At 36.3% G+C, this 13,432-nt stretch overlaps 1 protein-coding gene across 3 annotated transcripts in view; it reads right to left on the reverse strand.

Annotated features, from left to right (window-relative positions):
- Positions 1-1,851: 1,851 nt before the first annotated feature.
- The window catches only part of LOC113051030 (mitochondrial peptide methionine sulfoxide reductase), a 67,648-nt gene continuing 56,067 nt past the window's right edge, over positions 1,852-13,432 (reverse strand). For all 3 annotated transcript variants that reach the window (XM_026214633.1, XM_026214631.1, XM_026214632.1), the window contains exon 6: positions 1,852-2,682. In XM_026214633.1, the coding sequence (XP_026070418.1) occupies positions 2,512-2,682 (171 nt within the window). In that variant the 3' untranslated portion in view covers positions 1,852-2,511. The remainder of the gene's footprint in view (positions 2,683-13,432) is intronic.

The raw sequence follows: 13,432 nt of genomic DNA on the forward strand, positions 1-13,432 counted from the left end.
GATGACAGAATTGTTATTTTTGGTTGGGTGAACTATAACTTTAATAATTTAGTTTCTTAATTTTATTATTATTACTATAAAAATATCAAATTATTTCTTTAATGAAATTATACACTAAATAATAAACTAAAACTGCCAGTAGGCGGTGGTAATGTCTTAATGACTAAGTAATCGAGTCATTTATTCATTCGTTTGATTCGTTCAAATGGCTGATTTTTATATTATATTATATTCTGATGACTTTTGTAACCACGTGTTGGTAATTACATCGTGTTGGCAATTACATCGTGCTGATTTTTAATCAGTTCTTTGAAACAAAAGATTAGATTAGAGGATACGAGTTGTGCTTCGCATCAAGAATGATGCAATTTCTGCCCTCTAATGGACCGGCATTGACGCTACGGGCTAAACGGAGCAATTTAAGAGTTATTTTATTTAGTATATTAATGTTAACAATTTCTCATTTCCTTATACTGTAGGTCAAGTGGATTAGACACTTTAGATGATGACATGACAATGATAATGACATTATAATATTTTTTAATTAGCTGGCTAATACCAATGATCAAATGTGCTTTTAAAGTTGAGATTCAGCAGCTTACAACAATAACCAAAATGTGTACACTTGTTTTATTAGGCTACTTCAAGAGAGAAAGCGTGATTAAACCACAATGCATACTTATAAAGGATATTGACTGGTGTTTATTTCAATGTTGAGACAATTATTATTTTAGAAGAATTAAATTATTTTAGAAAAGTAAACTTTTATCAGAAGGCATCATCTCAATTACAAAAATAAATCCCCATTTGCTACCATTTTTATAATGGTTGTCTTCAAATGGAGTTTCACTATCCACCAGAAGATGGCAGTCATACCATCTGTTACTGCCAAGTACTCTAACCTAATTTTAAAATACATTTTAGCTAAATTCCACATTTATTACTGTAGTTTTGAGACTTGGCTGCAATAAAATAGCGATCAGTCTCATTTAAATATGATTTAATTTCAATGTCATCGTATAGCATTATGCAAGCAAGAATCAGTGCTTGTCTTTTTAAAGTAAATATAACAATTAAACATTTTTTTTAAATTGAAATCTTTTGGTCATGTGACCTTCATCAGGCGTTGCATACTTCATAAACTTTTAAAGTGAAATATATATACTTTTGTGACCTGAGTCACTAACTTGCCTAGTCCAAGTCAACACTGTGTGTGTGTGTTTGTGTTCCAGGCCCAGGTTCCTGGACCAAAGTGCGTGCGTCATCGAGTGTCCTTGTTTCACAGCATTGCAGAAAGCAGCCTGTTAGAAGCTGTGCCAGGAGCAACAATGCTAGTCTTGCCCAGAGAGACCCTCTTCGACTGTGGCACAGGAATAGGTGCATGGAGCGGTAGCCACCTGCTCAGAGGATTAGCCAAAACTACACATGCCCAAACCCACCAGAGACCCTCCATAAACACCAATTGCTTTCCAATATACCTATTTTTGCTGTGAACACTTAAGCATTTGTGTCTTTGGCTCACTATTTAGAAGAATATCACATTCGCTCTATTTTGTGAATGGTAAAATCACAGTCAATAATCAAACTACACAAAGGTAAAGTTAGAACAGTTTGCCAAAGCACAATTATAAACACAGTTATAAAGAAAACTAGTTTCTAGATTAGTTTACCTGCTTGACGCAATGGCATTAATGTACACCCCCCCCCCCCAGAAATAGTTCACACAAAAATAATTGTCTTACACAGACCAATCATTTCGCTTCATAAGACCTCAATAATGTTGTTAGAAGCCATGGGTAGAATTTTGTGTTTCCTGTTCTGCTCTTTCCATTCTTAAAGTGACAGCACCCGTTGTAGTCAACTATTTATTTAAACAACACTTTTTTGCATTATGAATGCTAATTGGTTTTCATGCACAGTTATTTGTGCCATCATCAAAGGGTTTTGTTTTTCACAGCGTTCCTGGTACAACATACACAGATTCTCCTGTGTGAATGCAAGAGGCTGTGTTTTTTTGTGTGGGACTGCAGTCCAGTCTTTAATTGAGGAGATGAAATATGCACTCACATTTTTAGAAAGGGACAAGAATGCTTGTTTGCATGGCTGGGATGGAAGGAAACACATACATGTAGGTAGTGGACAGATGGAAGGATGAATAGATATGTATGCGAATCAAACAGACAGATGGATCTAGAACAAGCACACAAACATGAACCCATAATCCTGCCTGCCATAGACAAGAATGTGTCTACCATTTATTTAAATCTCAAGTACACAGTGGACCTAAAAATTATATAGGCACTTAAGCCACACTTAATGTACCTATGACATTGCATTACACAGAATATGTCAGTAGATTTTGCTATCAAACACATTGGTCACAAAAACACACATATAATTTTTATATCCAACAATTTCATGTATTGCAGTGGTCTGGTCATTGTATTATTGATTGCTTCAATTAAGGCAAGTTAATATCAATTTGTCTAACCAAAGGACAGTAAAAGCATGCTAATTTTTACTCTTCAGCCCTATTGGGCAGGAGACCCCGGTGCCACCCAGTCCACAGTAGCCATTGGGGTTCTTGCTGAGGTATTGCTGGTGATAGTCTTCTGCATAGTAGAACTCCTTAGTCATTGTTATTTCTGTAGTGATGGCTCCAAAACCCTCTTCAGTCAGCATCTGCGACAGAAGGCCATTTATGATCAATATACAGTGCCATTTATTGTTTAAATGCATCTAGCCTGCTGAGATCAGTGTATTTTTGTTGTAGCCTTAAAGTAAGTTTCCTATTTTAGAACAAAATAGAAGAATGATATGAAATCTACATAAATCAAGCCTTTTTGTTTTTATCCACTGATTTCAAATGTTGAAATAAAGGTCCCTTTCACTAAAAAACGTTGTAAGTTAAAAAAAAAAGATTATTTTTTAAAATATTTCCACCATCTTTAACATTATATATATCCATATATATAAACACGTATAATGGTTTGTACAAAATTACTATGTAGCATAACTGGTTTTAGCATTAATAATAATAAGAAATGTTTCTTAAGCAGCAAATCAGAATGTTTTCTGAAGGATCATGTGACACTGAAAGTGGAGTAATGTGCTAAAAAATGCAATTAAAAATATAATAAAACAGAAAAAATTTTTTTTTCTTTATATTTGTGATCAAATAAATGTAGCTTTGGTAAATAAAAGAAAAGACAACATAAAATCAAAAATATCTTACAGGGTGAAACTTCTTAACAGAATTGTACATGTAATAATAAATATATTTTAGGGTTGGCAATATTCTTCCATTACATTTAACATCCTGGTGTTCTCTTTCAGGCGCATGGTAAATACTTTGTGTGCCAGTGCAACATTCGTTTAGTGAGAGACAAAGGGAGTAATGGAGATTTCTAAATTGAGAGGGAATGGCAGATGTTCACTTCTCATTCCAGATGTTCAAAGTAGTCCGTTAGGAGGATTATTGAAAGTATGAGTACCCTGCACTCCTAAAGCCTGAGGCCAGGCACACACTCCCAATGATCCCTACAGCATCCACGGCTTCCACATGGCTGGTGAATAGAGAGTCTATATTGATCTGCCTCCGTTTGTCTTTCTTTCTCAGTCAGAGTTTGATTGTTTGGGGTCGATGAGAGAAAGCAGTGGGACTGTGGCTTTTGTGAAACTAAAGAGATCACCGCACCCGATTACAGTTACACAACCCACCTTTACCTGTGGACAGTCTAACCCGAGGACATCTGAACTTAATAAAACAGCTAGTTCTGATGCTGAAATCTGATTGGATCAGCCACATTAAAAGCTGTTAGCGAGCCAACTGTGGCTGCAAGTCAATTTTACATTTACACCAACACTCTAAAAAAAAAAAGTCTGTAAAAGAGGGTCCAGTGTACTGTGGTAATATGAAGGAATTTTCCAAAGGTGTTTTACTCATTTTAATTACACAATGCATTGTGGAAATGTCTGCAGAATTATATTACTTTCTTTGTTTTGTTTTTGTATTAATGTAAGTCCATATTAATATATTGAAATTAGAATATTATGAAAATATATTAAATATGAATATTAATATTGGCAATTTGAAAAGTTTGATTTAAAAGGATATTTTGTTTATTTTTACCACGGATTAATAAAATAAAAATACATTTTATTGCCATTGTTTATTAAAGCTGCACTTTGTATTGTGCCCAACAACATCCCTTAGTAAATGACTGTAACACACTGCCTCAGTTGGCTTATTGTTCAAGTCCTCTGCCTTTCCCATCTTTGGAAAGAAAGGCTGCATAAGAACTCTCTAAATTTTTGACATTGTGACACCTGACATGCCTTACAAGTCAAGGTTTTGAAAAATGAGTTTTGCTTGCAATAGCACCTAGTCACCAAACTTTCCCATTCTCTAACCTCTTTCTCTCCATCTCTACGTCTCAGTGCCTGTGTGAGAGGGAGGGTTGATTCTGTGAAGGAACTTGCCAACTACCATATTTTGCTGACCATCTGGCAAGAAGCAGTTATGCACCTGTTAGGAGCAGCTGCAGGAGACAGGAGACTAGGTACAGACATATCATCTCTCTCTCTGTCGCTCTCTTTTTATAAAGTCCTAGCAAACCCTGTGCATCTATCAATCCATCCATCCATCAGGTGCCCTAAGGGGCCACAGGGAGCTCCGCCAATTAAGACAAATTAATACAGGTTCAACTGGAAGGTATGCAGGCAAATGCGCAGGCTTTCACCAGATGAAAAATTTCATTCTGTACAGAAAATTGAGGTTGCTACATTGTCATGGAATTTGAAAAAAACACTTAAAATTAAAAAAATAAAAATAAAACTGCTGACAAGACCAGCATGCATTTACATGGCAGCCCAGGCTAATTTATTATAGTTAGAAAAAATGATTTGGTGATGGTCTATCTGGTGGCATGATATATCTTGATAAACGTAAGCCTCAGTTCAGCCAGAACAGCCAAAATGGTCTTTTCTAAAGTATGCACCCTTCTGAAAATAATACATGAGATATTTCTTTTATAGATGCACAGGTTGTGGCTCAGATTGTGACTAAAATGAGACAAGTGAGAAAAAAAAAAAAAAAAAATATATATATATATATAAATATATATATATAATAAAATAATAATAATTAATACATATACAGTAGTCAGCATTTGAAGTTGATCAAAACCTTTCATCAAATAAATGCCTTCAATAAAACCTTCATGCGTTCTTGTCTTAGGACAACTTTAATAAATTGTTTTTGATCCACTTCAAATGTTGACTACTGTATATACACATCCCAGGCTTTAGTGTTTCCTGTACATAACAATGAATGCAACTTCCCCCAATGTCCAATTCTTGAACAAAGTTCTCTTAAGAACCAGTTATTTTTAATGAGTCGGTCAAAAAGATTCATGAACTTGCTGCGCAAATTAGGCCCTGTCCCAAATGGCGCACTTCATGTGTACTTTCGGTCTGGTGGACTTAAATTGCGCGTGCAGTCCGTAGGCGGTCCTCATTCAGCATTTTAATGCTCTGAAGTGTGCTCAGCAGTGCCCCCTTTGTACCCTTGAAGCGGTCTTCCACGAAGCCCGCATAGATGCAGGCTCTGCACACTTTAACTACCCAGGAATCCTAGCGAAATGCCAATCAGACAACGGATGGGAGGAGATTTCGCTCAAGAGCAATTGATATCGCAAACATAATAATCCGTTGAATAATACGATCGCATTACAATTCATTAAATAAATAGAACCAAATGTCAGGGCTTTACTGAGGGGCTTTACTAAAGAGCTAGAGCAGAGATAATTCCCATTTCCACCATCAGGGCAATAAATAAGATTTTCCAACCAACAGGAAATGTTACAAAACTGCCTGGAAGAGGACAGGTGTCTATATTGTCCTAATGCATGGTGAGAAGGAGCGTTTGAGTGGCTAAAGACTCTCCAAGGGTCACAGCTGGAGAATTGCAGAAAATAGTTGAGTCTCTGGCTTAGAAAACCTTGTCAAACAGAACCTACATCAACACATGTTGTTTTGGAAGGTTACAAGAAAAAATATCCTAGCTCGTCCAAAAACAAATTAAAGCATATTCAGTTATCAGCCATGACTGGAACTTTAAATGGGAATGCCTTCTTTGATCATATTTACCAAGAGTGCCAATGACTGTATGTAAACCTAGTATTTATATTTAAAACTGTAAATTTATCTGAAACTCACACACATTTATTATGTGTTAAAATTGTAATCTTAGTTCAAAAGGAACATTATGTATTATTACAACTGTATACATTATTTATAGAAGCATGTACATATTGTCTAATGCCCAGATGGCAGAAGCAAAAGCAACCAGACCACACCATTATTTCTGGCGTGACAATCGAGTCTGTCCCAAAAATACCTCTCAATGCGCCCTCGTGGACTTGCGCCAAGGGCCCTATAGGTCTGTAATACATGATGTCACCTTAGTGTCTAAGTGCCTTAGTGTCTTGAATCAGACCAAATGAATCTGTGAATCAGTGAAAGGCATTTCAGAGTTCACAACTGTCTCACTATAATGTCATTTTTCCTTTGTTTTCTGAACTAACCAGGAACTTGAAATCAAATATACATATTTTAAACATTTATGTAATCATAAAAAGTAAGTAAAAGTGTGATATTTTTTTCTGTTTTGAGTCAGTAAAGCCATCTGACATGGCCTAGCAATGCCTTCACGAATAACACCGCACAAGAACTCCGGGTCTGTTCCATCAACCACCACTCTCAGCAGGCAAGTGCCAACCAGCAGCTGGCCAAGCTGGCATGAGCCAAATGCAGCAAATCCCAGCATTCTGATGCCCTGCACAGGGGTTGGCTCCACCCATCAACACACCATCACCAGCTCCCTCTCCATCACATGTGCAGCTATTAGCAGGAACAGTCACCAAGGAGACGTGCTGTTGGGCAGCATGACACAGTTTTGTGCTATCAAAGAGAAGAGGTATATGACCAATTTACTGATAATAGCATATCAAGTTGTCAATTTCCATTTCTACATTTGGAACACACATATGAACAGCTGAAGCAAGAACCTTCCTGAAAACAGACCAGAGCTGTGAGCCAAGAGCTAATTATGGAGAACATTAAGATGAGTTTAATTTTCTGTTCATTTAGAAAACTGGAAGTATTATTACACTCACTCTGGAATACTTGATATTGATTAGTCTATCGGGGTAGTGTGCAGTAAAACATTTAGTATGACTACTGCTGTACTGGAGATTTAAATTGTACATGCAATGTACCAGTATGTTCATGTCACTTGTATCATTATAAATCAGTCTTCATAAGTGTTTAATTGAGATTTGAATTGAGAATAGTTGAATAAATAAGCTTTCCATTAATGTATGATTTATTAGGATCGGACAATATTTGACCGAGATACAACTATTAGAAAATCTGGAATCTGAGGGTAAAAAAAAAAAAAATCTAAATACTGAGAAAATCGCCATTGAAGTTGTCCAAATGAATTCTTAGCAATGCATATTACTCATCAAAAATTAAGTTTTGATATATTTATCGTAGGAAATTTACAAAATATCTTCATGGAACATGATTTTTACTTAATATTCTAATAGATTTTTGGCATAAAAGAATAATATAATATTGAAATTATAATCTTGACCCATACAAATTTTTTTGGCTATTACTAAAAACATACCCCAGCAACTAAAGGCTGGTTGTGTGGTCCAGGGTCACATTTTATTTTTATACCAATGCAAGAACGTCTAATTGGTATCAGCTTTTTGAAAGAAATTAATACTTTTATTCAGCGAGAATGCATTTATCTGATCAAAAGTGACAGTAAAGACTTACACGGTTAAGAAAATACAGTTCTTTTGAATATTCTATTTATGAAAGAATCCTGAAAAAAAATCTGTCAGAATACATTTGGTGTTCAATACATTTTGGCACTTAAAACATTGCAGTGTCATCATAGAAATAAATGACATTTAAAAAATATACATATAGATTTAAAATTGTAATATTTTATGGAATTACTGTTTACTGTGTTTTTGCTCAAATAAATGCATCACTGGTGAGCTTAATTTAAAAAAAAAAACATCTTCAAAACACTGAGTAATCACACACACTGTATAGTACAGATAGGAAGTGAATTCAAATGCAAATCTTAGGTTTATTTATCCTATGTTAACCTCTTTCCTTTCTCTGTGGAGGATTTACTGAGCTTTATGTGTCTTTGATGTAGAGAACAACATTCAAATTAAAAAAAAGGTTTTTTTTTATAGCAGCTGAGCACAAGGAATGTAAATAATGTCCGGCTCTTTGATTTGAAACTGCTATGAGGATGAATGAATAAAAAGCAAAGAGATGTCGCCTGGTTTATTCTCATTATCCTTTTGTTTTAGCCTGACTCTAGCCTACAATTGAATTCCAGTCCCCAGTGTGGCACATGGTCTCTGGTCTGTCGTTATTGTTCACCTCATCCTTTTGTCCTTGAGCTCCTTGAGTGGCATTGATGTTGAGACGGCCATTCAAAACCAGCAAATGGTTTTATTCTCTGAGGAAGAGTCATTTTTATATGAATCAAACATGGAACAAGTCACAGGTAGAAATCGTTGAATGCTTTGACTTGAAATCGTGTCTAGTGTGGACAGCATATGGTTATGTTTTTAAGTGGGGCCCGTCTGTAAAATAGATCTACTTCAATCAGCAGACACTAAGAGAGAGACTAAGATGAGTGTTTCTCTCTGCATGTCAGTTCTATCTTTTATTCATTTGTGCACTTATTCAATCATATCTTCATTATGCCACATGCCTCCCGTGGTCAGGGGTCACTGTACCTCCAGGGAGCATGCGGTTCACCCCACCCATGAGTGATGCTCAATTCATGCGGCTTCGGAAAGGGGGTCGTCAGCCTACAGGGACCCAGAGTCCTCCCAAACAAAGAGGCTAGACAAACACCATCCACAGACAAACACAGAGGGCCTGATTCCAGTGACCTCATGCACAGCCTCTTTAATTCAAAGAATGAAGACAAAGACCTTAAGCTTCACTCTGAGGGACACCGTGATGGATGATGTCAACGCTGACTACATGCGACACGTCAGTTCGTTTAACTGGAAAGACAACTGAGATTAAATGCAAATGACCGTTATTTTGGTGCTGTATGAGCTCAAATGATGCTTTATCTCAGATAGATTCAAATAGTGTTTAGATAAGAATACAATCTACATTGTGATTAACCAAAAAAACAGGAAGGTGCTATTAAAAATAGGATCAAAGAAATCAAAAGACATCAGGCCTTGTGCATTGGATGCTAATATACCTCTGAATCCCTCCAAATGTCAGGAGTGAAATGATTACGGAGTCATCTCTGAAACATGCGGTGGAGTAGGTGATGGCGTGGTGCTGAGCTGTTTGGTGACATGTTCCTGTGTTTTGTTTGCATGCTGAAATTGCACGCTTGAAATTCAGACTAATTAATTTGCGTGTCAGACAGATCAGTCATTTGGTATGCAAATACCTGCATGTCCTGGTTAAGTACAAAAAAAAAAAAAAGAGAGAGAAATGTGAGAGTCAGAGATAAGCAGCCTAATTTTTTTGGTGAAGCAATTTTAAACTAAAGAAGGGAAACAGTAAAATTAGAAGGAAAAAGCAAGGTGTCATAAAGCTAGCATCAAATTAACAAGAGGAATATTAGAGGCAAAGACTAACTACTTTTAAAGGTAATATACACATACTCCAAATTATGACTTTAAAGGAAAAGTTCACTTTAATCTTTTTGCCATTTTTTACCCCTCCTCCCAACCTTAATATTTTTATCTTTTACAATGAGAAATAAAGGCATAAATCTCTAAAGAAATTTCATAAAATTCTTTTTCTACAATAACAGCTTATGGTGCCAGGATTGAATATACTGAGCTCAGAAAATGCACACTGCATGGCTCAATAATTAAGAGGTGTGTCTGAAAACTTTTATATTAACTATACACACACACACACACACACACACAATCACCGGACACTTTATTAGGTACACCTGTTACATTGTTTGGTAACACAAACTGCTAATCAGAAAAATCACGTCAGCAACTCAATGCATTTAGCCATCTTGATGTGGTGAAGACGACTTGCTGAAGTTCAAACCGAGCATCAGAGTGGTGAACAAAGGGGATTTAAGTGACTTTAAACATGGAATGGTTGTCAGTGCTTGACGGGCTGGTCCGAGTATTTCAAAAACTTCTGATACTGGGATTTTCACGCACATCTCTAGGGTTTACAGGGAATGGTACGAAAAAGAGAAAATATCCAGTTGTGCACCAGTTGTGTGGACGAAAAAGCCTTGTTGATGTCAGAGGTCAGAGGAGAATGGGCAGACTGGATAGAGATGATAGAAAGGCAACAATAACTCAAATAACCACTCGTTACAAACAAGATATGCAGAATACCATCTCTGAACACACAACACGTTGAACCGCATGGGCTACAGCAGCAGAGGACCACACCAGGAGCTGCTCCTGTCGGCTAAGAACAGAAAACGGAGGCTACAATTCACTACAATTTTCAAATTGGAAAATAGAAGATTGGAAAAACGTTGCCTGGTCTGATGAGTCTCAATTTCTGCTGCAACATTCGGATGGTGTCAGAATTTGGTGTAAAGAACATGAAAGCATGGATCCATCCTGCCTTGTCCCCTCGGTTCAGGCTGTTGGTGGTGGTGTTATGGTATGGAGGATATTTTCTTGGCACACTTTGGACCCCTTAGTACCATTTGAGCATTGTTTAAACACCACCGCCTACCTGAGTATTGTTGCTGACCATGTCCATCTCTTTATGACTACACTGTACCCACCTTCTGATGGCTACTTCCAGCAGGATAATGCACATGTCACAAAGCTCAAATCATCTCACACCGGTTTCTTGAACATGACAATGACTTCACTTTACTCAAATGGCCTCCACAGTCACCAGATCTCAACCCAATAGAGCAGCTTTGGGATGTGGTGGAACGGGAGATTCGCATTAGATGTGCAGCTGACAAATCTGCAGCAACTGCGTGATGCTCTCATGTCAATATGGACCAAAATCTCTGAGGAATGTCCAACACCTTGAATCTATGCCACGAAGAATTAAGGCAGCTCTGAAGGCAAAAGGGGGTCAAACCCAGTACTAGCAAGGTGTACAAGGATGATGACAGAATATTCATTTTTAGTAAATTAATTAACTTCCATTGATTAATTGATGCCACTTGAACATTCAAAATGCTCAAATATGTACTCCGTTCGAGCATATTTTATTACAGGTCTTTGCATAGAAGCAGACATTCGTCTCCAGGACTGAGATCACTTGTCAACATTACAGACACAGATTTAATCTTTAGTAACTTAGAGTTAGTAGAATGTTTAAAGTGGACTATCAAAATAATGTGTAACTGACTTCTTTCTGAACTATTTTGTTCATACAATTAAAGAAAATGCCCAAAACAACAGGATGACCCAGACACATCCATCAAAAGGTTGTCTTTTGTGTTCTACAGAAGAAATAAAGTCATTCAGGTTCGAAATTATATGAGGTTGAGGCAAAATGTGTCAAATAAACCACACCTACATTTTTTTTTTGAAGACAAAATAAGCATTGTTATAGAACAGTGGTTCTCAATTCCAGTCCTCGCGGCCCACCGCTCTACATATTTTGCATTATTTTGTCTTTCTTATTTAACACCTTATTCAGATAACTAGCTGAATTAGATGAGAGATCCATGCACAAACTGTTTCAATTGTCATGGTCTCTGCTGATTTCTACTTCCTGAGCACAGGAAATCAGATGTGTGCTATGTCACCGCCTGCAGTGTCTATACACAGACAAAACTTACTACAGAAGTGTGAAATGTGAAATATTGGACCACGGTAAATAAATAGAGAATACGCATCTAAAGGATTCTAAGGGTGGAGGTACCTATGCATGGTAGTTCAAACTGGTTCGCTTTAGAGGGCATGCATTTGCTTTTGTGCTGGATTTGCCCTTGAGATCAGGGTCTGTGTCTTTGAAAACTCATCTGCTGGCAGTGATACTGGCATGGCTGTTGAGGAAGGTGGCACCATTTATTTCCTGGCAGCTCTGTGCTTCTGTCCATAATGATGTTTAAGGCCATGTGTTCTCCCGTGCCAAAAATCTGTTCTATAGCATTTGTTGAGGTCTCTTGAGGATATCTTCATGAAGGAAAATGAAGTCTGGAGTCGCTAGAAGAACAACGAGGGGAGAAAATGGGATGGGAGGACCAGTGGTCAGATGGTAAAGAGGGAAGACAAACCCATAAAGACAGCCAGCCATCTGATCTGGAGACAGTAGTTCGGTCATGCTCGACTGTAGGCATAAATGTGCTCTGATGCTTTGGGTTTGTGGGCTTTAATTAGATTTCAGATCACACAGAAGGAAATAATCAAAGTTTCTCTGGACACGTTAGAATCTCTTTATGAGATGCAATGTGTCAAACTATGAGGTGTAAAATACAGAGAAAAGAGAGAAAAAAAGAAGTGCAATTCATTTTTTACAGTTCTAGGTTTTAGTCATAGTTTTTTATTTAGACGAAAATCTCCATTAAACTTAGTTTCATGTCATGTCATTCAACTACAATTTGACTACATTGTAATCTAATTTTAGTTATGTAAGTAACATTTTATTTGATGAGAACATTTGATATTGTATAACTGATTTAAAATATATTCTGTCTATTGTTTCTTGTTTATTGTTTCTATTTTTTCATGTATTTCTTTTTCAAATGTAAAAAAAAAAGTGTTAATTAATAATTTTTGTTTGGAAAGACTGACATTAACACTGGATGACAAATTAACAGATAACCATGTTTTTTTTTTAATTATTATCAATGTTTTGTCATTCATTAATTTGAGTTATTTTTACTCAAATTTGACTAAAATAATAAAATAATTGACAAAAATCATTTGAAAAAAAAAAACAGTTTATGAAACACCAATGAATTAAACAATTACTCTATTAAACCTTTTATTTTTATTTTTTTTACTTTGATAGAATATCAATATTTATGCATTTTTTACAATATTACTACAACTAGACAAAAATGTTGACATAAAAAAAATACAAAATTAATGTAGAAATGTATAACACTGGAAGGGAGGATGAGAAAAGAAAACAAGAGACCAAAACAATAAAACAGATGAGATGAGGTAAAACAAGACGAAATTAGATGACAATGAGATCAGAGAAGATGAGACGAGATGAGAAGAGGTCGGAATAAATAAGACGAGATGAGACGAGACAACAGATCACAATGGCTAAAGAGAAATGATGAGACGATACTACAACAGAATAATATATATTCTATGATGTACACTAAGAACAAATGTTAAGAGACAAGAACATGCAAGATGAGAAAAAAACAAGATAAAAGGAACCT

Source organism: Carassius auratus, chromosome 31, assembly GCF_003368295.1.
Source record: "Carassius auratus strain Wakin chromosome 31, ASM336829v1, whole genome shotgun sequence".
Taxonomy (NCBI): domain Eukaryota; kingdom Metazoa; phylum Chordata; class Actinopteri; order Cypriniformes; family Cyprinidae; genus Carassius; species Carassius auratus.